The sequence below is a fragment of the Phoxinus phoxinus genome (genome assembly GCF_949152265.1).
Source record: "Phoxinus phoxinus genome assembly, chromosome: 22".
NCBI lineage: Eukaryota > Metazoa > Chordata > Actinopteri > Cypriniformes > Leuciscidae > Phoxinus > Phoxinus phoxinus.
In genome coordinates, this window is record NC_136897.1 from 14052215 (window position 1) to 14079652 (window position 27438).

General features: G+C 36.7%; 2 protein-coding genes across 4 annotated transcripts in view; one reads left to right on the forward strand and one right to left on the reverse strand.

Moving 5' to 3' along the window:
* tbl1xr1a (TBL1X/Y related 1a) overlaps positions 1 to 27438 on the reverse strand; it is a gene marked incomplete at its 5' end in the record, with an annotated part of 199152 nt that overhangs the window by 108269 nt on the left and 63445 nt on the right. The window lies entirely within an intron of this gene.
* On the forward strand, positions 7675 to 11053 carry LOC306990454 (uncharacterized protein). 2 transcript variants are annotated; one of them, XM_079597329.1, is made up of 2 exons: positions 7675 to 8253; positions 8290 to 11053. In XM_079597329.1, exons 1-2 carry the CDS (start codon positions 8169 to 8171, stop codon positions 10881 to 10883), a joined length of 2679 nt encoding a protein of 892 aa, XP_079453455.1. In that variant the 5' UTR covers positions 7675 to 8168; the 3' UTR covers positions 10884 to 11053. The 2 variants fall into 2 exon arrangements, with proteins under 2 accessions (XP_079453455.1, XP_079453456.1); XM_079597330.1 differs by having other exon boundaries at positions 7675 to 8073; positions 8194 to 11053.

Genomic DNA, 27438 nt, shown 5'->3' on the forward strand with positions numbered 1-27438 from the left:
CTATTAGCTAGTAGTTGCTTATTAGCATGTATATTACTATGATATTTGCTGTATTTATAGTATTTATAAAGCACAAATTAATACCTTAATCTCATGAATTTATTCTACATCCATTAATCCCATACCCAATACCTAAACAACTACATTACTAACTATTAATAAGCAGTAATTAGGAGTTTGAGGCAAAAGTCGAAGTCAATAGTGAGAATTGGACTCTTTTGATATTAGAATTTTTGCATTTGAACCCTCCAAAAATTGGTCCCATTCACTTCATTTAAAAGGGGACGAGTTGTAACTTTTTTGTGGTAATCAACATTATTCCACGCATGCTGTCAATTGAGCTGAACTTGTATTAAATCGAAAACATTCCTTAATCTCCATGTGTCTATGAATATCCAATGGTAGAGCGTTTACAGCATTAGGCATGTGATTGCAAACTCTTAACATGGCTTTATCAAACAAAGTTTTCAAAGTGCACTATAGTGGAGTGAGGGAAACGTGACTCCATTAAAAAGAAGATTGGATTGGGATTTCCTCCAAGCACTTGTTAAAATGAATACTGCAGCAAACACCGTGTTGCCAGGGAGTTTGCCCTTCAGCTCAGCAGTGCTAGAGGACAGGGCCACGGCGGGGGAAAACCCAAGACAGATTTGGTTTATTTGACCTCATTTGATACTTTGGTACTCAGAGGACTCTTAATGACCACCCATGCAGAAGAAGCAGATTACTGGGGTTAGTTATTAAGGTTTTTTATTTAATCAATTGGACAGGTAAAATCACTTAATTTGGTAATATCACTTACTTTTTATATTGTATATTTTGGGATGCAATATGAAAATCAGTATTTCTCATTTATTTTAATTATATAAAGTTTCCAATTCAATCAGCCTTTGAGTTGTACAGATGAAAATGGGTGTAGAATCAATTTTCACACTGAAATTGCTATTCAATTTCTCAATTAATTACACAGAAATGGCAACTAACATATTGAATTAAACGTGAAATTGTTTTCTTGTAAAAAGTAATATTGCATTTCTGTACAAATATCAATAAGACGACCATCAGATGGCATTGGCGAATACATCTTACACGTGTAAAAGCATGCAGTGTCTTTATGCACTTATATTCCACTATGCGTGTCATACTAATGACTTCACAAACCCAACACTTGCACATTCTTTTTTTCAACTCAGTGCATTAGCATGAGAACTGTTATGAGTTATGAGATAAACGGAAATTATTGAAATTCAATTACTGAAACTATTGACAGCTCAAGTCTCATTTCGTGAGTGCACTAGGGCTGTTTATTTGTTGACTAAGGTATTGATTTATGGTACTATCAATATCGAGTTACCAGAGAGGCTGCTATCTACCAAAACCAAAATGTTGGTCTCAAGTTTTCTCAACAACACTACCATTTGGCAAAGGCTTCTGCCTCTTCTTAAAGTCATCATTTTATACTACCGACTACAGTGTTTTTGCCTTTGCACTATATTATAATGGTTTCTTTGTCCTTAACCATATAAAGCCTACTGTAACATATTTGATACGCATATAAGGCCTCTAATATATGATCAAACATTTGATGAAAAACCTGCTGTAAACAATCTACTGTATGCCTTCTGTCATCAGATTGATAGTTTAAACTTTTTTAAGTAAAAGGCCTTTTAGTGTAATTAATTCTCCAAATGTCCAAAGGTTGTGGTACACGTGTCTTTTTGCTTTGAAACCGATTTTTATTAAGTAAACAAGAATAGCTTTTATATTGTTAGTAATATTTCAAGTTGAACACTTACTGGACTACTTTGCTACTTTGGTTCACGGAATTTTCCATAGATCATTTACAATCATGTTAAAATGTGAGTCCTCATGCTAATATGATACATTAGGCTTTTAAAGAACATTTATTTCTACCTTGCCCAAAATCATCATTGTATTGCATTGTGGATTTGATCATAAAACTAAGCATTTAAATATAATGTAACTAAGCATATTTTTGGGAGATACAGAGTGACAACTGATATTTGTATGGATTTATGTAGCCTGCTGTTATACAGATCTCATTCATTTACATTACAAGCTACCAGAATTTCATCTTACTTGAAGCAACTGCACCAAATATCATGCTTTTGCTAACTCTATAGGCTCCTGAATAATACGGAGATGTTTTTCCCTTCTATTCTCGTTTATCATAGTATATTATCCATTATCCATTAATGTGTGATGTACCAAAAATTTGCATCAAAAATATAAGCAAACTTCTTTTTTCAATAAATAGTTCCATTCAAAAAAAGTATATTTGTCTGACTATTATTTAATATGTCAGGGTTTAAAGGGTTAATTTAGCTAAAAATGTCAAGAATGAGTATATCAGGATATTCTATATCACATTTCAGGTAAAGAACTTAAAGAAAAGGCATTTGCTACTCTTCAGACAAACCCAAGTAAAACATGAAATTTGGAGAGATTATTTTAATCACATTGATTTGTACCCGTGAGAGTCAGAGTCACTATGAAATAAGAGCAATTCAGACGTATGGCACAGAGATGGATGAGAGAAGATATTGAACTGTCCACCACAGGAGCGAAAGAGAACTGAATTAAAACAGTGTTGAGCATGAATACTTCATGAGCTCCTCATGTACAAAAGAGAACAAAGGTTTGGGGAACGAACACACACACACACACACACACACACACACACACACACACACACACACACACACACACACACACACACACACACACACACACACACACACACACACACACACACACACACACACACACACACACACACACACACACACACACACACACACACACACTTTTAGCAGGCCAAAGGTTGATCATATTACCTGGAAGCAGATAATTGGCTTAGGTCAAATAGTAAAGTGCTAGATGTTTGAGTATGTGGTGGATGAGCATTAGAGATGAGATGATTAACCTTTTAAAAGAAAGACAAATCTGTCCTTTCTTATTTTCAGAGAATGGATGGTAAAAATCAAAACAGCTGAATTAATAACACTAGACTTCTAACTACTGTAACGTCTAACTACTGTATAACAGCCCGGGGTATTCACGCACCACCAAAATAAAACAAACACCCCCCATTTATAGAAACTATTCAGGGATTTGTTCATGGTCTAAATACACTGCATAATGTCTGAGAGCAGATTAGCATTGAAACCACAGAAGAGCCGAGCAGCTTTGAAAGGAAACTGAAGCCCTGCTGCTCTAAAAAGCTACAGAAATGTGTCAGGTGCGGCCTTAAATAAATTTCAGCTTAAAGTAATTCGCTTGTCTTTCTGTTTGCCGTGAGCGAAGGAGACCACTCTGAATGCAAAACAGTTTGAGCCACCAGAAAATGTCATCTTATATTGCAATGCTTTCATGCAAAGCAGATTTTCATATTTGGACCAAATTTACTTTTTTAAAACTCTTGAAAGTCCTTAGATTCAATATTCTCTTTGTATAATAATGGTTAGCGAGGCAGGCATTCTATTCTTACAGCAAATCGGTATTCATAAAACTCTGTTTTCAAAGAACCGTTTAATCTAAAAGGTATTACCAAATAAAAAGGTTGTTTTTGTTTGAAAAAAGAAAAAGTAAAAAAAGTTTTCCAATTATCATTCATCATTTGTCATAAATAAGCATTTTTACGTATTTTCACAGTGAATATACACAAGTATCTTTCCACATAATATATATTTTACAGCTGTTTTAAGACAAGTTATATGAAGATAAGAATAACACGATTTAGATGCGAACATTTTGGAAGACAGTTGAAGACTAAATGGATTTATCTTTGCCGGACCTATTCTTACCTTCCCCATTTACTGCCTTATCCTGAAAGCTTTGCTCTGTACTTTGGGGCCGCACTCCAAAAATATCCTAGAACATACATTTTGTGGTGATGTGGAAGTGGTTTGATATTTAGCTGTTGGAGGAGACCTGCAATTTAGAAGCCAAAATGGCCTGTCATCAACCAAAAAAAGTGCACGTTGACAAATGTCTTCATAGACAAAATAAGTCAATTCTCAAAATGGCTGGAATAAGCTGGCAGCGATTTATTTTTTGTGTCGTCTTATTAAAAGCTCAAATTAAAGATAAGCTTAAAATGTCAATTAATCAATAACAGACAATATGACAAATATCCTACTACCGGTATTCAAACATCTACAGTCAAAGCACCAGTTAAATTTATTGTAAGAAAACAACTAGATAATATAATAATATTATATAATATAATATAATATAATATAACATGGTGGCTATAATATAATAAGTTGCTGCCTTAAATTGTTTAGTACAATCAACTTGGATGTTTAAATTATTTCAACTTAAAATTACACTAAACCGACTTAAAAAAGAGTTTAAAATTGCTTAACTTATTTTGATGAGTTAAAGCAATGTAAAAACATATGTTGGCATAACTTATTGACCATACAGTATATCAATATATATATTTTTTTTTTACAGCATTTTCCTTTAAAATAATTACATATATGGTCCCTTTATAATCCAATTCTAATTTATTATTAAATTAGAATTAGATTATAAAGGTTTTTAGTTTAATAATAAATTTACATTCATCACTCCGAACTTCTTTATAGTGTGGTGTATTGCTGAAGATAAAAATTATATATAGTGATCGGAAGTGACCTTGGCATTGAGGTCACTGCAGTCTCAAGCTAACTGAACGCTGAGAGCAGAAAATCGATCGCAATGGCACGAGAGGGATCGATATTTGTAACACAACACTGAAACCCAGAGAGCATACGAGAGAAAGAGAGAGAGAGAGAGAGAGAGAGAGAGAGAGAGAGAGAGAGAGAGAGAGAGAGAGAGAGAGAGAGAGAGAGAGAGAGAGAGAGAGATATGAGAAAAATAAGGGGGACTCGTCACACACGTCTGCAATCTACAACAATTATGTCATTCAGTAGACCCTCGACACACCACTGTCAAGCGGCTACAGGAGATTACGGTGTCATGATTTAAAGTGCCCCATTATGCTTTTTCGAATATCACCTTTCATGTAGTGTGTAATATAGCTGTTTGTGAATGTAAAAGGTCTGCAAAGTTTCAAAGATCAAAGTGCACGATTAATGGAGTTATTGTCTCTCAAAGTAAAGAACTGATTCTGACCTGCATGAAACGAGTCATCAGTAATTCTAGTCTTACTTCCTGCATTAAACAAACTAGGTTTGGAACAAATTTGCATAATGCCAGTCTATGGTCTTCATTGGCTTGCCCATGAACAACATCTACTTTGACCCATCCTCAAACACTGTAGTTGTAGCGGAGGCCTGGAAGAGTTTGATTTGTGTTGTCAACATGACGATAATACATGCGCATGCGCAGCGAAAGTATGAGGACTCGAGGTCAAATCGAATCGATACCGTAAAACCGATGCCATCGTTTGTAAGTGCAGAGGATAACTTCGGAGCTGAAATTCAGATATGGCAATGGGCGTTTCGTTTTTCCCAATGCACTGTAAGCTGTAGACCAATCACAACAGATTGGTCCATCTGACCAATCAGAGCAGAGTAGGCTCTCGAAAAGGAGGGGTTTAGAGAGACCGAATCGTTTCAGACACCGTGAAAAAAGAGGTAATGTTGCAACGTATATAATTAGAAAATTTGTGTTTTTGACATTGGACACATATAAACCTATTGTAGAGACCTCCATAACAAAATTAGGAACCTTTAAAATAGCACAACAGATCAACAAAAAAATTACTACTAAAATTATACAGACTAACAAATGTCAATCCCATTTAAACTGGGAGCAACAGCGGATCTAAGACTGTCGATTTGGCCCTATGATGACAGGAATCATTTATTCATTTGTCTCAGATGGCAAAATTATTTTCCCATCAGTGTGATGTCACCTCTTGTCTTCCAGTATACTGTTAGAGAGTAAAAAAAAGAGCTTTTTAACAAGAGCTCTAGATTTACTGTAACTGTTCACATTACTGGAAATGAATTTAAAATGGAGACAGATTGTGTTGATTTACCTCTCTGTAACTTGGAGTGGAGTCAGCATGAAATGTGGTCCTTCTCAGATGTCTGCTGAAATGACAACAGGAAGAGGCCCTGTGAGCACAAACACGCATTGTCTGGAGTCCACGACAGTCTCAAGTACATCAGAGGTCTGCACAAGCAAATGCTTGCAGCAACTCTTAAGGCTCCGATACACTCACGGCAAAGGTCTTTTTCGTTCTTCGCTTAGGGGTAAAAAATACGTTTGCAGCTGTTTACTGTTAGCAAACACCCCGACGCCACCCACGCTACTGAGAGCGGGATTTAGATGAATATGTAAATATGCATGTTTTTCTCTCAATAATAAAATAAACAAAAATGAGAAAACATCAGTTAAGAAAGCATCTGATCACAGCGATGTTTTTAAAGCCTTTGTTTGCACTAGCTCTGCAAATTCGCCACTCCAGTCAAGTCACGTAATGTTTATTATTATGTTTTACAATCCATTAATTTAAAGCAGGTAGTTTTACGGTATTAAACATGAAAAAAAATCACTTTTAATTAGAAGTACAACTTCAATTTCCAGTGCTGTTCAGTGTATTTGTTTTTACTTGATGAACGGAACAGAAGAAATTAACCAGAGAAGATTTCCATGTCAAAGAAGGCGGAGCCAGTCAGAGCCACACCCACCTATTATTCAATCGCCTGAAACGAACTTGTTTTTGGCCTGATTGTTTAAAATTACGTCACATCAGTTCACTCTTCGATTTTGCTTGAAGTATATCGGGACCTTTACACAATAATATGAATGAAGTGACACTTTTACGATGCACATTAAATACATACATTTAGACGGTGCTTGAGGATAACTTGCATTGCATTCAGGTTACATATTTTACTAGTTCATGTATTGCCTGGCATTCAAACTTCATGTTGTTTGTCCTATGCTCTACTGCTCTAGAAATGCCGGAAAACTTTGTTCAGTTAAAAGGTTGTCCATTGTGTCGGAGATAAATGTAAAAAAAATTATAATAATTAAAAAGCAGGAAATGGATCCATATTTCTATAGGGGGTGGCATCTAAAAATTAGGCATTGGCTCAGTGTGGTTAATAATAGCTGACCTTGACCTTCAAACATGCAATGATCAGAATAGAGGTGAAATATAAAGACTCTTCAGTGTTGTACAAACTCATCTTGTGATGAGTACGATCCATTCATTGGCTCTGACAAAGGCAGAGTAGAGAGGAAAGGAGAGCTCTTATTAAAGCACATTACAATCTGATTCTTATTAATATTCATAACCAGGGTAGAGCTGAACAAAATAAAAGAGCAGACTGCAGTGTGATGGATACATTAGTGTTTGAATGAGACACAGTCTATACTCTGTCTATCCATTTATCTCCATCCATCCATCCATCTATAATTATACTCAGGGCCGGATTAAGAGTTCAGAGGCCCCTGGGCACAATGACTTGCAGGACCCCCCCCCCCCCCCCCCCCCCCCCCCCCCCCCCTTCTTAACTTAATATACAAATGAAATAAACATATTTATTTTTTCAGCTACAGTATGTGTATTTAACAGCATTGAAGAAAGTCATTAAATGATATGAAATATGAAAATAAAACACAACATAGACTTCACTATATAAATTGTACATTGATTCTTATTACAAAAACTGGTCTTTGCTGGAACCAAACTATCACACTCTTTTGCGAGCCCCCAGATATCAACCAAAAAACGGCAGGCCCCAAAACCACCAAAGCCAGCTGGCCCCGCTCGCCCTCCCCCCCCTCCTGCAAGAGTTCTTCGGGCTCTGCCACAACGACAGGGCTCACACCCTCCTCCTTCTGCTCGAGGTGAACTAAAAACAACTGATACCAGCTCTCATTGATATGTGTCGGGTCCCCGCTATGATAACAGTAACTTTCTCAAATGTTTACAGAACAAGCGGGAACCCTGTGTGCCTGTATCTTTCTCTATTGCTGTTCGATTACATGATAGAAAGTCTAAGGCCTTCAAAAGCCGTACAGCAAACCCATCTAATCTGGTGCCTATTACACGCCAAACTAAGACTGCTGTGCGGACAAAAAGTAAGACTGTTAAGTTAGCACTCTTAAACATCTGCTCACTTAAAAATAAATCACTTCTAGTCAATGACTTAATAACCACATACAACCTGGATTTTATGTTTCTAAATGAAACTTGGCTAGAAGACAACTGCAGTGCAACTGTCCTCAATGAAACATCACCTCCTAACTATACTTTTATGAGTGTCTGCAGAGCGGGTAGGAGAGGTGGGGGAGTAGCTGCTCTTTTTAAAGATGTCTATCCATGTAAGCAAATATCATTTGGTAATTACCCGTCTTTTGAATATCTGGGTATTGTGTTAAAAGGTGCTCCACGCATTTTACTAATCATTGTTTACAGGCCTCCAAAATACTCTTCAGCCTTTGCTGAGGATTTTACAGAACTGTTATCAACCATTTCCTCAGAGTTTGACTGTTTTGCTATTGCCGGAGATTTCAACATCCACATAGACAATGCAGAAAACAATATGGCAAAAGAAATCAAAACTGTTTTAAAAACTTTTGATCTGACTCAGCATGTACATGGACCGACACACAATCGTGGACACACTCTAGATTTACTTATCAGTAAGGGTCTAAACATTTCATCGATTGTTATTAAGGATGTAGCACTGTCTGATCATTTCTGTATTTTCTTTGATATATTGATCTCTCCTGCCATTGAAGCTAGATCTGTGTCTGTCAAAAAGAGATGCTTAAATGAGAACACTAGTGTACTATTTATGAAGGCTATATCTTTAACACCAAGCATATCTGCTGACTCTGTTGATTTTCTCCTTGATTCTTTTAACTCAAAAGTTAAAAGTGTAATTGATGATATTGCTCCTGTGAAGGTCAGGAAGAGTGGTAGACAAAAGGCACCCTGGAGAAACTCAACAGCAGTGCAAAATATGAAAAGACAATGCAGAAAAGCAGAGCGCATGTGGCGGAAGACAAAACTTGTAGTCCATTATAACATCTACAAAGACACCATACATGCTTTCAATATGGAACTAGGCAAAGCTAGACAGACTTTCTTCTCAAATATTATTAACAGCAACTTAAACAACACACGCACTCTTTTTGCTACTGTAGAGAGATTAACAAACCCCCCGAGCCAGATTCCCAGTGAAATGCTCTCAGACAGCAAGTGCAGTGAGTTTGCTTCTTTCTTCTCTGAGAAAATCAATAATATCAGAAAGGTGATCAGCACATCCTTGAGTTGCACTAGGGTCAGACAGATCAGACCACAACCTGAGAAAGTTACTATGTCTGATTTCAAAGAAATTGATGGCAAAATTTTGGAAGAAACCGTACAGCACCTTAAAACATCAACCTGCGCCCTTGACGCTCTTCCCACATCTTTCTTCAAAAGTGTGTTAAACAGCTTAGAAGCAGATCTCCTAGAAGTGGTAAATGCCTCACTTCTCTCTGGAAGTTTTCCAAACTCCCTGAAAACTGCAGTTGTCAAACCCCTCCTAAAAAAGAGTAATCTTGATAAGACTATATTAAGCAATTATAGACCGATCTCAAATCTTCCTTTCATTGGCAAGATCATTGAAAAAGTTGTTTTCAATCAGCTGAACAAATTCTTAAGCTCAAATGGATACTTTGACAATTTTCAATCTGGTTTCCGATCGCATCACAGCACAGAGACAGCGCTCATAAAGATAATTAACGATATTCGCTTAAATACTGATACAGGCAAAATATCAGTGCTGGTACTACTCGACCTCAGTGCTGCATTTGACACTGTTGATCACAACATACTTCTTGACAGGCTGGAAAACTGGGTGGGTCTTTCTGGGATAGTCCTAAAATGGTTCAGGTCATACTTAGAAGCGAGAGGTTATTATGTGAGTATAGGAGACCATAAGTCTGAGTGGACATCCATGACATGCGGAGTTCCTCAAGGCTCAATTCTTGCGCCACTCCTATTCAACCTGTACATGCTTCCAATGAGCCAAATAATGAGAAAGAACCAAATCTCTTACCACAGCTATGCAGACGACACACAGATCTACTTAGCCCTATCGCCTAACGATTACAGCCCCATTGACTCCCTGTTCCAATGCATTGATGAAGTCAACAGCTGGATGTGCCAAAACTTTCTTCAGTTAAACAAAGACAAAACTGAAGTCATTGCGTTTGGAAACAAAGATGAAGTTCTCAAGGTGAATGCATACCTCCACTCTAGAGGTCAAACAACTAAAAATCAAGTCAGGAATCTTGGTGTGTCTCTAGAGTCAGACCTTAGCTTCAGTAGTCATGTCAAAGCAATAACTAAATCAGCATACTATCATCTAAAAAATATTGCAAGAATTAGATGCTTTGTTTCCAGTCAAGACTTAGAGAAAATTGTGCATGCTTTCATCACCAGCAGGGTGGATTATTGTAATGGACTCCTCACTGGCCTTCCCAAAAAGACCATAAGACAGTTGCAGCTCGTACAGAACGCTGCCGCCAGGATCCTGAGCAGAACCAGAAAATATGAACATATCACACCAGTCCTCAGGTCTTTACACTGGCTTCCAGTCACATTTAGGATTGATTTTAAAGTATTATTACTGGTATATAAATCATTTAATGGCCTAGGACCTCAATACATTGCAGATATGCTCACTGAATATAAACCCAACAGATCACTGAGATCATTAGGATCACATCAACTAGAAATACCAAGGGTTCACTCAAAGCAAGGAGAGTCCGCTTTTAGCTATTATGCCAGCCGCAGCTGGAACCAGCTTCCAGAAGAGATCAGGTGTGCTCCTACTGTAGCCACATTCAAATCCAGACTCAAAACACTTCTGTTTAACATTGCATTTACTGAATGAGCACTGTGCCGCTGTTCGTCCGACTGTTTGCACTGTATTTTATTTTATTTTATTTTTATTTTTTTACTCTAAACTGTTTTAATTATTCTTATTTCTTTTGATTATTTTAATTTCTTCTATGTAAAGCACTTTGAATTACCATTGTGTATGAAATGTGCTATATAAATAAACTTGCCTTGCCTTGCCTGCCTTATTAAAGCTACTATTAAAGTTCTCAGTCAAGAGTGAGGGATTTGCTCTTTGTATTTTGTTGTTTTATTAACAGGGAATATTTTAATTGTCATCATTTAGCCTACTCTCTCAAGCCGTTTCAAACCCAAATAAGTCTCCCTCTTCTGTTGAAAATAAAAGTTATTTGGAAGAATGTGGGTAACCAAACAGTTGATGTACCCCAGTGACTTCCATAATAGTTTTTTTCCTACTATGGTCAATGGGGACCAGCAACCGCCCGGTTAGCCACACTCCTCAAAATATCTTCTTTTGTGTTCAGCACAAGAAAAAAATAATACATGTATGGAACAACATTAGAGTGAGTGAGTAAATAATGACATCATTTTTATTTTTGGGTAACTACCCCTTTAAGGACAAGCGGATCTGCATGTTTACTATTAGGGCTACTGTCTCTTTAAGATCTGCGCGCAACGAGCCTAATATACACGCATTTGACAAGCAGATTTTTTTCTTATTTTTTTCTACTGTTCTTTCACTTTAGACATAACCAACTTTGTTTATGTAAACCTTGTGTGTATTTGACAGTATTAGAGCAATAAGACTCGAAAGATAACTTAGTCCAGTAACAGGCGCTGTTAGACAGGCTTTAGTGCATGTGCGCGCGTCGGGGTGTAACGTTATTGCGCTCAGAAAAGCGCTCGTTAGAACAGCACATCAGCAGCGAATGTCATGTTTAACCGGCAAGTCTTTAAAACACATGCAAATAATAAATTTTTATAAACTACAGTGTCCCGTTCCTCTGCATTTCATGTGAATATACGTCGCGCTGTACAGTATGTTGAGACGGAGGCGCCAGAACGACAAACTGATAGAATGCACGATCCTACGATATTTCTTCAAAAGCAGATCGTGGAGACATTTTAATCATAATATTTGACATAATATTTGACGGTACCCTGGGCCCCTTAGATGTCCTGGGCCCCTGGGCAATTGCCCAGTTGCCCTAATGGTTAATCCGGCCCTGATTATACTAATTTATGAATATATTATTTTTATATCTATAAACTTTGATGAACTTTGCTAAATTTTCCTTAGACATGGCCAATGAAGAGATGACTGTAAAATGATTTGAAAAGTGGTGACCAAATAAGTTATTTTTCTTAAATGGAAATCTGCGCAAAAATCAACTCAACCTCATGTCGTTCCAAACCTGTATGACTATCTTCTGCCAAACAAAATGAACATTTGAATTTTTTTTTATTAACTGAATGGTTTTGGTGACCATTGACTTTCATTGTATGGATAAAACAATACAATGAGACATATCTCAAAATATATTCTTGTATGTTCCACAGAAAGAAAGTCATAGGTCGGGACAACAAGAGGGTGAGTAAATGATGACAGAATTGACATTCCTCTTTAAAGAATGTAATTTGACAGTTGAGATATTTGCCAGTGAGAACCAACTAAAAAAATGTTATGGGCCCCTGCTGTATGAGATTATGTCATGAGGGTGGGGGGTGGCTTGAAAGAGAAGGAAAAGAATGGAGAGAGAGAGAGACTGAGAGAAAGAGAGACCTCCAGCATACTCACCGGCAGATTTGAAGTGTGTGCTCAGCAGGGCTATTTTTAGCGTGAGGAAATGGGCAAAAGTCACGCAGGAACACTGCAGAAAACAGAAAAAAATGATACGCTCTAATCTGCCATTACAAAGTGGCTGATTGCCTTCTAAATGGAGATGACTCTATCTGTCCTTCTTTCTCTCTCTCATTTCTCTTCCTCCATTCTGTTTGTGATGCAAATAAAAGACAATTATGTTTAATGCTACATTTGTTGTGCCAGTGTTCCTGGCTGAACGCTGCATTGCATATGCCTTGTGGATGGCAATATATGAGTATGAATAACAGATGCTACAACATCCAGCAGCCGTCTGGACTGCAGTAATATGAGATCACCATTGCATAAGCATCTAATGAGAAAATGGGTCTCAGAATTCTCTCTCTAAAATAGGATTGAGCCATTTCACTGTGTTAAAATTCATATTGCCTAATACCTATGAAATTCATTTTATTGCTCTACTCTATGCAAAATCAAACATGAAACTCAATCATGTAAAAAAAAAAAAAAAAAGTCCAGAGATGTGCAGTATTGCCATTAGAACTGCTACTCATTCATCTACCATAGACACAACATAAAGCTTAACTGTAACCATAAATCTATCTAAACTTAATCATGTGGTATTAAAAGCTTCTGGAAGGCATGCGACAATATAAAACAGAAAGCGTGAGTAAGCATAAAAATTCAATCATTTCTTCCCACCGCAGAACAGATTGATCTGTGTTTGCTGGACACTTAAGAACAGATCTATCAATATTCTTATTTTTATTATATACAGAACCATTTTATTTATGAACCTACATTTATAAATAATAAATCACTTTCAGACTACAAACAACATGGATAAGTATTTGTCAGCACTGTGGCTGTAGAGAACTGAATGACGAAGGAGTAGCAAAACAGTCTTTAATAAACAAAATCCAAAAAGGAACACACAGGAGATAATCCAGGAAATAGCTCACAACCAAACACTGAAGAAAGTCAATCAGTAACCAAGGAAACTTAGTAGTGGCGGGAAAATGACAACAAAGGGAACAGGAACAAACTAAACTAAACCAAACCAAAATAAATGTGACAGTATTACTACTACTACTACTACTACTACTACTAGTAGTAGTAGTAATAATAATAATAATAATAATGACTAGACTTATCTGCTTTTTATAATTTATTATTATTTCTGCTTTTTGACAAATACCGGTACCCTTTGACCTACTATAAAAAAAAAAACATTAAGATTGTGATTATTATGATGATAATAATAGGGACAATTATCAACAGGTTTTGGTATTAGCAGGTTTTCATTATATTTGGGCATGTGTGCATCACTGCTCCAGGCTTTTCTTCAGTGTCAAACATTGTAACAAGCATTGACTGGGACCGGCGAACACAGGCATCTTATTCCTTTCTGCCTCTCTTAGACCTCCAGCCTTTCACAAGGATACAAGTCTTAATTACTCTAAAAATAACTAAGTAGAAGAGCCCTGCCTGGGTGACAAATACAACATGCTGACCCGTTTAATCCATGAATACTCCCTGAAGAATGGGGGAAAAGACTGAAATCTCCATGTTTTAAGAAGAAATTTCAAATCAGAAATAAAATCTGATAAAAATGTTATAATACTTTTTGCTTCCATTCCTACATCTGCCATATTGAGTGTTTCTATTTCTCCAATACATTTTCTACAAATGGTCTGTCTCCTTCCCTTATTAGAGTCAAAGTTTTATTGGCTATAAAGGATTACAATATATGATCCAAAACATTATCTCCTAACAAGTCACATATTAAGGTCTGGGTAGATTAAATGGCAAGCAAACAATCAGTTCTCTCGTGATGCAGGAGAAATGGGCAGGAATAAAGATCTGAGCAAATTTGATGAGGGCCAAATTGTTCTGGCAAGGCGACTGATTCAGAGTATCTCTGAAACGGAAAAGCTAGTGTGTTGCTCCAGGTCAGCAGTGGTCAGAATTTACCAACAGTGGTCCGAGGAGGGACCAACCACAAACCGACGACAGGGTGTTGGGTGCCCAAGGTTTATCAATGCACGACGGGAAACCCTGTCCGGTCCGAGCCAACAGAAGATCTACTGTGGCACAAGACACACCAAATTGGAATGGCTATGGGAGGAATGTGTCACAACACACAGTGCATCACACTCTGCTGCGTATGAGGCTCAAAGTGGAAGACCAATTATAGTGCTTATGATTACCCATATCCACCGTCAAAAGCTTACATAGAATTATTCTGGTCTCAGTTGTTTTGTACAGTTGGGGTCAGAATTAATGGCATCCCTGGTAAATATGATCAAAAATGGCTGTAAAAAATAAATCTGCATTGTTTAACCTTTTGATTTTTCATTTAAAAAAAATAGCAAAAATCGAACCTTTCGTTGAAGTAAAATAATTAAAATGTTTATGTGTAATAAATGTTTTTCTCCAAAACACGTTGGCCACAAATATTGGCACCCTTTTATTAAATACTTTTTGCAATACCTCCAGCAGAAAAATATGCCCACCACATTAAAGATCCAACAGTATATTAAATTGTACACATGGGGTACTTTTTATCCGTGTGTGCACCAAACCCATCTAGCGTGTTTGCTGCCAAAAAGCTCTTTTTTTAGTTTCATCTGACCACAGAACCCTGTGCCGTTTGAAGTTCCAGTCGTGTCTGACAACTGAATTTGCTGGAGTTTGTTTTTGGATGAGCGAGGAGGATTTTTCTTGAAACCCTCCCAAACAACATGTGGTGATGTAGGAGTTGTTTTATTTTTTTGGTAGACTTTCTGACCCCAAGACTCAAGTAATCTCTGCAACTCTCCATCTGTGATCCTTGGAGTCTTTATCCACTCAAACTTTCCTCCTCACCGTGCATTAAGACAATATAAACACACATTCTCTTCCTGGCAGATTCGTAATATCTTTAGTTGATTGGAACTTCTTAATTATTGTCCTGATGGTCAAAATGGTGATTTTCAATTCTTTAGCTATTTTCTGCCACTTTCTATTTTGTGAAGCTCAACAATATTTTGATGCACATCAGAACTATATTCTTAGACTTAGACAGACTTTATTGTCATTCAACTGCACATTCACAATATACAGTTGAGCGAAATTTCGTTGCAAGGCTCCGGAAAAAAAAGACAGTATAAATATAAGTATGAACAATATAAAAATGTGTGCAATATAAAAAATATTCTTTGGTTTTACTCATTGTGATGGAAGATTAAGGGAATTTGTTCTTTGTACTTCCTCATATTTAGGGCCAATCCCAATTCTACCCCTTCACTTTCCCCTTCCCCTCTGTTTTGCGCGTGCACGTGAAGGGGTGTAGGGCTGTCTCGATTCTCTTTTGGTTGGAGGGGGAGGGCTAAAGGGAAGGGCCAGATAGCCCTTTAAACGAAGATTTTTCGGGACCACACTTCAAACGAAGGGGTATGAGAAGTGTCACTGCATACACCGGCTACAAAAGCAAAATGGCTGCCCAAGCAAAAAAGGAGACCCATAAATTTAAGAATTGTTGGCTTTAATAAGTATTTTAACGACAAATAATGATTTGCTTTATGTTACATTCAATCTTGTGTTCATATTTACGGTCAGTTCCTTCAAAGAAACGTTTGTAAAAAAATCTCCTCTCCCCCGAACAAAGCACACAAGCTATTGGTGCGTTCAAGTCATCTCGTAAAGATCGTATTTATGAGTTGAACGCACATGAACGCCACACAATGTCATATTTCCAACAGTTTCACACAGTAAATAAATAAATAGGTCAAAATAGGACAAGGTCTGTACCTCCAACGTGTAAATACAACACCACAGAAAGTACAAGTCCTGTGCATCTTGGAAGTTTGTGATAGACGAAGGGGAAAGGGGTAGAATTGGGTTTGGGCCTCAAACTCCAAGGAGTAATAGCTAGACAATTTCATGTTCCTAGTCACCCTGGTGTGCTAAAAAAGGTCAATATTAATGGGAATATACTTCAGAGATATTTTACTCGTAAAAATATCTAGGGCTGGCAATAATTGTGGCCAAAGGGGTTTGGAGAAAAACATATATACACTTTAAATTATTTTACTTCAATGAAAGGTTAGATGTGTGTATTTTTTTTAAATGAAATTCATTCATTCTGACCACATCTGTACCTGTAGACTCAATTCTTGTGAATCCTATTCCCTTTGTGATGGGAATCAAATTCTATATTCATTATCTCTATTCCTTTCTGACTTTACTTGTTATGCTGGTTTAAAGGCAGACGTAGCAGAGCCAGTTTATTTCCCAATGAATCTGAGCTCACTGACAACTCACAGAACACAAGCGCTCATAATAGAACCAAACACTTAGCAAGTGTGAAAACCCTCTCCGACTTCGAGTTCTCGCCTTTTTTGCTCCCTCTTGACACCATGATGTTAGAAAGGTTTCCGAAGGTCCTACTAAAGAGCTGTTTCACATGCTGTCTGCTCGATTCTCAAACCCTTTCTGCAGCTGGGGAATACGGAGCGTGTGTTTGACTTGGCCAACAATACTCCACTATGGGACTGCTGAGCCAAAGGGGCTCTTTACTTCAGTTGCCACACAAGTGTATGCACTGTAATTCTAAGCATGCTGGGGCTCACAACACCAAAAGTATAGTTATTGGACCAAACATGGACATATTTCATCTTTATTTAATGCTACCAAGAAGTTAAACTTTATTTCAAGCGGCCCAAGGAGGTGCTTTATTGATCAAGACCAAGAATAGCAACCTGAACTCTTTCTGTGTTATATGTTTGGGTTCAGTAACATACGGTATATTAATTAAATAACTTTAGTTTAGTTTTATTCAGCAATAATTAAAGGAGCCATGGATTTTTTATTATTATTTTAATATGTTCCTTGGGGTTCACTTTTAATAAAGGGTTTTTCATAAAAAAACAAATATACATGCGTCTGAAGTGTCTTTTAAGGCTTGTCAGTAAATGGCCAGTGTTATGATTGGATAAAGTCATTGTGTTGGAAACAAATGGTGGTTGGAAACCACCCGCGATTAAACGCGAGTACGTTTTTTGAAAAAATTATCCATATAAAATCATTATAGTTTGTGATGCAGCTGCTGAGATCCAATACAATTGGCAGCTTCATTATTCAACAAACATTTCTTTGTAAAATCTCCATTGTCTCGCTTACAAAAAAAAATGCTCAGAACAATCATATAATAACATATAAACCATCCACTTGTTTCCGACACTGGGATCCTTCTGTACAGAGACACAAACGAGTGGTTTAAACTGGACGTGTCAAAGTGAACGTTCTTTCACTTATCCATTTGCCCTGTTGTCGACAGACTCAAGTGTGTGGAGTAAGTCAGAAACTGAACACAAATCTGTATACTGTATAAAGTTTAGACATTGTCAGTGATTATAATGGCTTATATTTGCTTTTGACGTGATGCAATGCTCACATCTAGTGTGGGCAAATCTCAGCCATTAAGCGACTGAATCTCAGTGGGCGGGGCCTATGGTGCGATGATGTATAACTTTGTGTCTATGTCTTGCTCTGGATGCAATCATATACAAGTGTATTTGCCCGTTTGACGTCACAGATCACGCAATATCAAAACAAACCATTTTTGGAGCTTGGTTAAATAAATGCTTTGTTTATAATGAGAAGGACATTTTGATGATGTTTTAATGGTACAAAGACCTATATTAAATGTCAAAAGATCATGGCAAATGTGTGTTTTTTTTATGTCACGACCCCTTTAAATTGATCAAAAGAAAATTATGTAATGTTCTAAAAAATATATTTTCAATAAATGCCGTTCTTTTTAACTTTCTATCCATCAAATCATCCTGAAATGTATGAATTAATGTATGTCATATGTAACTGTTTCCACAACTGTTTTCAACACTGATATTAATAAATGTTTTTTTGAGCACCAAATCAGCATTTTAGAATGATTTCCTAAGGATCATGTTACACTGGAGACTGGAGTAATGCCATCACAGGAAAATAAATTAATAAATTACATTTTAAAATATATTAAAATAGAAAAATATATATTTTAAATTGTAATAATGCCATCACATGAATAAATCACATTTTAAAAGATATTAAAATAGAAAAAAATATATTTTAAATTGTAATAATATTTCACAGTTTTATTGCTCTTTTTTATATATTTGATCAAATAAACCATAGTGAGCAAAACAGACTTCTTTCAAAAACATCAAAAAAATATTACTGACCCCATGGTATTGTATAATGGATGTTTACATCAAATCACTGATATTGACTGGGGAAACAATCCAATAAACAGTGCTTATGTGCTCAGTTTATAAGAAATACCAATTGTGCAGTCATTCAATTTTGTTGCAATCATTTGAGCCTTTTAAGTGACAATGAATGACTCTGACAGATCTAAAGGTCAAAGTAAAAGTGTTACCCGAGATGATGTCACATCTGAGCTGACTGATGAGACTTTTAGGCACTGGGATGACAGGTCCCACATTGATTCTCACACCTCTGTCCCAGAACACATTTGTAAAAGAAGCTCAATAACATGTCATGTGCATCATACACAGTGTGATTCAGTGGTGTTCTGGAGTGGGTGTTTGGATATAAGGTGGGAAACTTAAGTCAGTATGAGAAGTAGTAAAATTAAAATAAAATATTACCAGGAAAGATTATTCAGCCATTTTAACTGTACAAAACACTACTATTACAAAGCAAAATTGTTCAATTGAATATGGATTTCACTTTGTTAAAAGGATACAAATGCTAACTATTTACTCATCCTCATGTTCTAAATTTGCTTGAGTTATTTTCTTATGTGTAAAATAAGATATTTTAATAAATGTGTGTATGTCTGTGTTGTCCATAGTAAGTCAATGACATGCTTTAAAATATATTCTATGTTCTGCAGAAGAAAGTCGGTACCACTGACTTTACAATAAGTTATCATTTGTTAACAAAGTACTAACTAACATTAACTAACAATGAACAATACATTTGTTACAGTATTTATTCATCTTTGTTAACATAGTTTACAAAAATACAACTGTTCATTGTTTGTTCGTAAGTTCGCAGTGCATAAACCAATGTTAAGAAATTAAACCTTTAGATTTTAAAATGATTTTTTTGGGTTAAGCAAAGAAAGGAAAGAAAAATTTGCTTTCAAAAAAGGGGTTGGGACAAAATCGCATTACAGCAAAATGCGCTGTAATGATGCTATATGCTAAAATGTGTTTACCACCACTTAATTCAGCTAGTTTATATAAAAAAATGACATACTATTGATACTATTACAAAACATTCAACAAAAACTGGTATGCAAATTATATTCGGTAAGATGACACCTCTTCTGCTTGTGACAGTAAAAGTAAAATGTTTTCCTGCCGTAATAGTTTATGAATTTCTCCACGTACCAGCAATCCTGTATTTTATTCCAAGAATTGTAAGCACAACCAACACATTTTTGCAACACAAATGAGCTAAGTTTCATTCTGATGATCATGTGTGGCGCGCATGTTGTGAGACCCAGAAGAAAAAAAAAACAGTTAGACTCAACAGTCAAAGATCTAGCCTAGGGCTTATTTGCATAAACCAACAATTTAGAAATACCACAGATGGAATACAATAACAAGTCCTATGCAAACGTTCTATTAGTATAATTCAGACTGACAAACTTAAATTAATTGCTGGGGACTGTAAATAAATATGGATATTAACTAAACAACATGCAGACTTCTATAGCCACTTTTTGTAATGTCTATTCAGTGATTTACCTGTCTGACACAATAACGTAATGTCTCCATTTGGGGCTTTTTTTTAACAAACATTAATATATTTGATGAACCGTGTTTTAATTGATTGACAGCCCAAGCAGAAACATGTTAAAACACTCAGATGGACCAAAGGGGAACGCTTAGTGCCAATGAATATGCAGACAGGGAACTAATTATTCTGACTTTGCATTCAATAGCTATGTGCTTTGAAACCCAAATATGCAAGCTGGAAAATCTGAATAGACATGTTCTGGAAAGAGAGCCAAACCCTGTTCTTTCTGCTGACAGAAATACATGCACATTCTTGTGTCACTTTGGTAAGGAAACGTCTGGATAAAGAATATGTGTAAACAGAGAGCTCGTAGTTCGATCCAGATTTTTTTTTCTTTGGTTGGTTTATAGTGTTTGTGTTTATGTGAATTTAGTTAGTGATTGTGTGTATGTCGATGGGTGGGTACAGTGTTTATGTAATGACAGTTTCAAAGACGGATCTCAAAACAAATAGAAGCATGAAAAACTCAGTTAATGAATCTGCTCCAAATATGATATGGAAAAAAGTTGTAATGATGGGGGATTTACATTGTGCAGGAAAGCTTTGTAGCTGATGTGGCACCATTTATCTCAGAAACAGATCGCTCAAGTATGACGAACACAGGCTCATATCTACAGTATTAAAGTATTCACCCCATTGGAAGTTTATACTTTTACCCTCGTTTTAGAACTATGAACCACCAAATTCCTTGTTTGCAGAACTGCTGGTTTTCAATTAGCCTTTTTAAAAAAAAAAAGTTCACTAAATTCTCAATTAGTTACTATCTGGACTCTTTTGTAGCCACTCAAGGACATTAAAGTGCCCCAATAATGTTTTACCTTTCATGTAGTGTGTAATATAGCTGTTTGTGAATAAAAAGGTCTGCAAAGTTTCAAAGATCAAAATGGAGTTATTGTCTCCCAAAGTAAAGAACTGATTCTGAACTGCCTGAAACGAGTCATCAGTAATTCTAGTCTTACTTCCTGCACAAACCTACGTAGGTTTGTAATAAATTTGCATAATGCCAGTCTATGGTCTTCATTGGCTGTCTGCGAACAACATCTACTTTGACCCATCCTCAAACACTGTAGTTGTAGCGGAAGCCTGGAAGAGTTTGGTTGTGTTGTTGACAGTAGAGAAGACACCGTTTTCAAAGGATGAGGACTGGGCTCGAATTGATACAGTAAAACAGACGCCAACTTCACGATTTATATTACTGTATAAGTGCTGAGGAAGCCACCGGAGCTAAAATTCAGATATGAATTTCAGGATGTTTAGTTTCCAACATGCGCTGTGAGCGGTAGACCAGTCACAACAGACTGAGCCATATGATCAACCAGAGCAGATTAAGCTCTCATAAAGGAGGGGTTTAAAGAGACCGGATCCTTTATTGAACCGTTTTAGACACTGTGTGAAAAGAGGTGATGTCAATGTATATTGCGAGAAAAATAAAATGTTTATGCCCTTGGATGCATGTAAACAATTGTAGGAAACCTCCAAAACAAAATTGTGAACCTTTAAAATAGCATAACAGGGGCACTTTAACATTGTTGCACTAACTTCAGCTTTTGTTTTGGGTTATTATCATGCTAGAAAATAAATTGTCTTCAAAGTCACTGTTGCATTGCAGATTCCATCAGGATTTCCACCAGGATTTTGCTGAATTCATTTCGCTCTCAGCTATCAAAAGCCTTTCGGGGCCGCTATGGAGAAGCATCATGCTGCCACCACCATGCTTCACTGTGGGATGGTGTGTTTCTGATGATACACAGCCTTTGGTTTACGCCAAACATGCTGTTTACTCTGATGGCAAAACGCTCAATTTTGGTCTCATCAGATCATATAACATTCTTCCAGCTGGCTTGAGTCTTCTGCTTGCAGACTCAACCGAAAGGTTTTGTTTTTTTCTTTTGTTTTTTTTCTTCCAGTGGCTATTCTTTGCCACTGTATCATAAAGCTGTCACTGGTGAAGCACACAGGCAACAGATGTTGAATGCACAGTCTCTCCACTCTCAGTCACTGAAGCTTGTACTGTAGAGATGGCATTGTTCTCTTGTGGACTCCCTGACCAGTGCTGGTTTAGGGGTGTCATATTTACGATGAGCTCTCATTAGTAATCATGTATTTATGTGTAAAGTGTGGTTTTAGCACAGATACTTTTTTTTGTACATCATTATCATATTATCTTTTTTCTTTTTTTTTTACAAATATGTTCATAGAATATTGAAATCATGGAATTAATATGTTGATTTCAATCAGATAATTGAAATGTTCATGCCATCAATGCCATTTATTTAACTAGCTCCAAATTTGGTTTTAATAGCGTAATTTCTAGTGCCATATTCTACTCGACTTTAGATAGATTCCATTACTATTATTATATTACTTCATGGTATGTTTAGAAAAACAATCCAGGATTGTGCTTAAATTTAGTCCAGCTGAGAGAACATATTTGGACATCTTCCTAACTTATGTTATCCATTAGTCAAGAAAGATTATTTTTTCCAGGTGCAGTAATTTCGCTCTTAATATACGTGGTGCGTTTGACTAAACCCAGGTAATTCCAGACTGCACACGGCCTTTAGACATCAGCAATCCTGATTAACGCTCCGAACAGGTCCTTGGTGCCTGAGAGATCTCCAGCCGGTTTTATTCTGAGCCCCAGGCACCGACAATGATAAGCATCTACGGGAATCATTGAGCGCTTATGTGCTTTAAAATGGTAGGTGGCTAATGACTGTTTTAAGACATTGATGCACAGGGTGCTTTCAGCATCTGCAAGGTAAAAAAAGAACATTACCATATTAAACATGTAAAATATGACTCCCGAGGAGAAGAGCCCGCTAACCGTCAGGGAAAATGAAAGGTGCAGTCAGTGGAATGAATAAGAAGTCTGCCCAAACCAGCCAACGCTCAATTATTTACTACCTTTTAAACTGTTCAGTGCAGTTGCCCTCCTTTTTACGGACTAAATGTGTTTTCAGGGAAGAGATCTCACCGAAACATCTATGTATCGTTACTCAAAACCATGAATAGGGATGCAGAGCTGAGACAAAGCATGTTATGATGTCATATACTCTTAAATAAAGAACGATTATATAAATGAAAATAATTATAATAATAATATATATATATATATATATATATATATATATATATATACGTATATATATATATATATATATATATATATATAAAAAAAATTATAGATGGTTTGTCATTTTAGGTAGTTCTCATCATACTGAGTAATGTTCAAGCGTTAATTTTTACAATTGGTTTTAGTTCATAGTTATTTGACGCTATAGAAACGGGGTGTAACGTCACGATTGACAGCTGTGCTTGAGATCGAGTCTGTGGGCTGGACTTCGGTAATGCGGCTCCACCGCAGGATCAGCCCAGGCTCATTAGAAAAACGTACCTGTGGCAATTTTTTTGCACAACATAAAATACGTTGCGTCGTGCACGTTTCGCAACAGTTTCAAAGGGAGAGTTTGTATGCATCACCATAGTTCTGAGTTGAAATGACCAGTGTGTGGTGCTATAAGGTCAATGCTCCATTTTAAAATAACGTACACCTACACTAAACCCTGAACCTACCCGATAGTGTTAACAAAATCAAATGTGACAAAAACACCGTAACCATGGCATTTTAGCTTGTTTTTTGAACTATTGTCTTTGAGTCTCTTTTATCATGACTCGTCTTTCACGGAATACTGTTCCAGCTGAGCTACCGAGCTAGCTTGATACGTCAGTAAAACCGAACATATGGAGCTGGTTAAGTGATGCAAACTCCCAAAATATATTAGTTTACAAATCATACACAATGTTAAAAAGTGTTTTGAGGTCATAACATAATTGTGCAAGAAGCCACGTGAAAACAAGTCTTTATTGATCCATAATCTGCCTCTGTAATCTTAATTGTGTGTGAAAAGTTATTGCTGCTTTACTGCATCTTTCTGTTGGAAATTTTTGTGATATGTACGTATTGGTACATATTTACGTTTTGCAAAAATGTTGCCACGGGTACGTTTTTCCAATGAGCCTGTGTTGGACTCGGGCTCCAAATGACGTAATCGCCACACGATATCATCGGCCATTTCTAGGATATTTTGGCTTTGATTTTCTACAATGGAATACAATGGAAGTCTATGGTTGGAACAGGGATGTAACTAAACTCTGCAGGGCTGTGGCCCTTCCAGGAACTGAGTTATGCTCCCCAAGTCTATAGGCTTGCTCCGATAGTCGGAGTGTGTTACACTGTGTTCGGCCATACACCAACTTGCCCACTGCAGCACATCCCCTATTGTCATTTTGTTTTAGTATAGAAATAGAAAAACATTTAGTTCAGTTGGACAACAGATGCTACAGTTATAAACTGAAAGTGTCTGCTCTGCTCCATATACAGGAGCTGCAGAGTTGCAGCACAGGAGTCAGATTTCACTTATCACTTGACGAGACTAAGGAGAGATGACTGACAGGACAATGGTAGAGGATTTGGTGCGCAACAGATCCTGAGTGTCAAATAACCTATCTTGTGCGGTCAGTACCGCTGCCCCCTATACACAGAAATGCCTACGTGTGATCGTGAATTCAAAAGCAAAAGTAAAAAGCGAGCTAGCATTTAAAAGCAATTTCAATACCAAATGACAGCAAATTATAGTATTAGCAAATTATAATCCTATATACAAAGTGTACACATGATCACATGACAAATTTAAAACTGAAAGATACTGATAACAAAGCCCTGATACTGATAAAAAAAAAAAATGCTCAAAGGCAATATTCAATAAAGCCATCAAGGTTTCCCCAGTGTCACGTATTCTGTCCCTGAAGAGAATTCTGTGGACACCACAAGGTTATTCAATTTTCTTTCTTTCTCTCGCTCCCAATTAAAATCCAGCCCAAGACTCTGCTAAAACAATCAAGCCAAGGATGAGGCTTTTGCCAAACATTGAATATAGCTACTTTACCACTGTTTTGCACTAATAGTGATTCAGTGAAAGCTGAATACCTTCTCCAGTCTGCATTATTGCAGCACACGCTTCATTGAAAGCCATTGTGGTTTGGCTGACTGTGGCCTTTTTCCATCCTAGTTAAATCTTTTATTTAAAAAAATCAGCCTCCTTGTTTTTGCCAAATATGAAGAATTATTTAGTGGAGCCAGACTCTTAAAACAAAATTTTAAAACCCAGAATTGAGAAAGATTGCCTTTTGGACAGTAATATGTGCTGAGTGTCATTCCCACACATATAAATTTTGGTAGTAAGTGAGTAAAATGTGAGGGACAGAAGACTCCGCTGGGGCCTGTTACTCCGAGATATACTCTTATTCAGGCTCCAAAAACAACCAGAAAGGGCCAGCAGATGTTATTACACAGCACATTAGACCCTCTTACCATTTTAAAGTGTTATTGAGGAATTATAATGTGATATTATGTAATCGGCAAGTTCTTACCTGGATGCACATACAGAGATAATAAAATTGCAAACTGTTTAAGGCTTTAAACGTCAAAATTAAGGAAATAGTTTACTCATCCTCATGTCAGCCCAAACACATATGCTATTACGTTTTTCAATGGAACACAACTATGGTATAATTTAAAATAATCTTTTCAGGTCAGTTTTCAGTGAAAAACTAAGTGTACTTTTTTATATCTGCTGTTATGTTGTCCTTTTTTGACCTTTATAGACTTAATTATTATGGACTGTCATTAGGAAATGAGCTCAATGACTAAAAAAAGAAAAGAAACATGGGTTTCGGAGCAACATGAGGGTGAAAAAAAAAAGAATTTAAATGTTTGGGTAAACTACCTGAGTTAAATACATTTTGGATTTCTATCCATGTATGTTATGAACTTGATTGTACGACCTGATGCCAGATATCGGAGAGGAAATGAATGCATGCTTTTGTGTCTGAGCATTTCAGATATGAACCACTGCTGGTCAGTGGCCAAAGCTTCTTTCTTCTTTTTTTGTGCACAATTAAATAAGGAGGATGCAAAAATAATAAGAAAAGCAAAAACAGATTCTGTAATAAAAAAAACGTCCATTTTACACAGACTTGAACTTTAAGGCACATAATTGCTTTAGACAAACCATTCTATGTCCTGTTAAACAGATTTCCTTAATTATGTGGTCACATACTGCTACACAAAAGTTTGAAATAGTCAGCAAGTTTGATATTCTTCAGTAGTTTGACATTCAGAGCGGGAATCAAGAACATCCAACTACAATGAAAGTCAAATAAACTTTCTTGGAAATTTTTATTTGTTTTACTCCACCAAACATCAATACAAAATACATCAAGCATTCCATGACAACCTTCAGTTGGCCAAGGAGAAATCGAGTTAGGCTACGTTCACACTGCGAGCCTTAGAGCTCAATTCCGATTTATTGCTCAGATCGGATCATTTTTACAGCTGTTCACATTGTTATTTTAAATATCAGATTCCATTGTGACCAGATCATGGTCCTGGACTGACCCGCATACGCAAAAGAACTATAAGACGACGTCATGCGGCAAGCTGTCATGCGGAAATAAACACGGAGGACATTAAAGTAAGCGATCACGCAATTATTTATAGAGTGATCTGTCGCGGATGTCAGTGAATTTATGGGCAGGAATTTTTTTTTTTTTTTTTTTTTTAAACATTCATCATATGAGCCCTCATGTTTTGCTTGTATATAGAGCTGTCACTACCTTTCGCAACTTGATAACTTTGGTTATGTAAAAATCTTGAAATGACTCACATGAGCGCAAAATTGTTAAGAATGAATGTTGCTCTAGTCTAGAGGGACGTAAAAGTTGCATGCATTGCGATATGACCGTTCAGACTGAGGTTGCATTGCAAAACATCTGACCTGTATCGGATTTAGGACCACATGGAAGTGGCACAAATCGGAATTGAAAAGATCAGATATGTGTTTTGTGCAGTTCACACTGTCATGACAAAAACAGATCTGAGTCACATATG

Excerpts from the sequence above, each read along its gene's own strand:
- LOC306990454 (XM_079597329.1), top strand. The coding sequence starts at position 8,169 with ATGTTTCTAAATGAAACTTGGCTAGAAGACAACTGCAGTGCAACTGTC. Across the intron at positions 8,254-8,289 it reads TCCTAACTATACTTTTATGA|CTGCTCTTTTTAAAGATGTC; the intron begins GTGTCTGCAGAG and ends GTGGGGGAGTAG.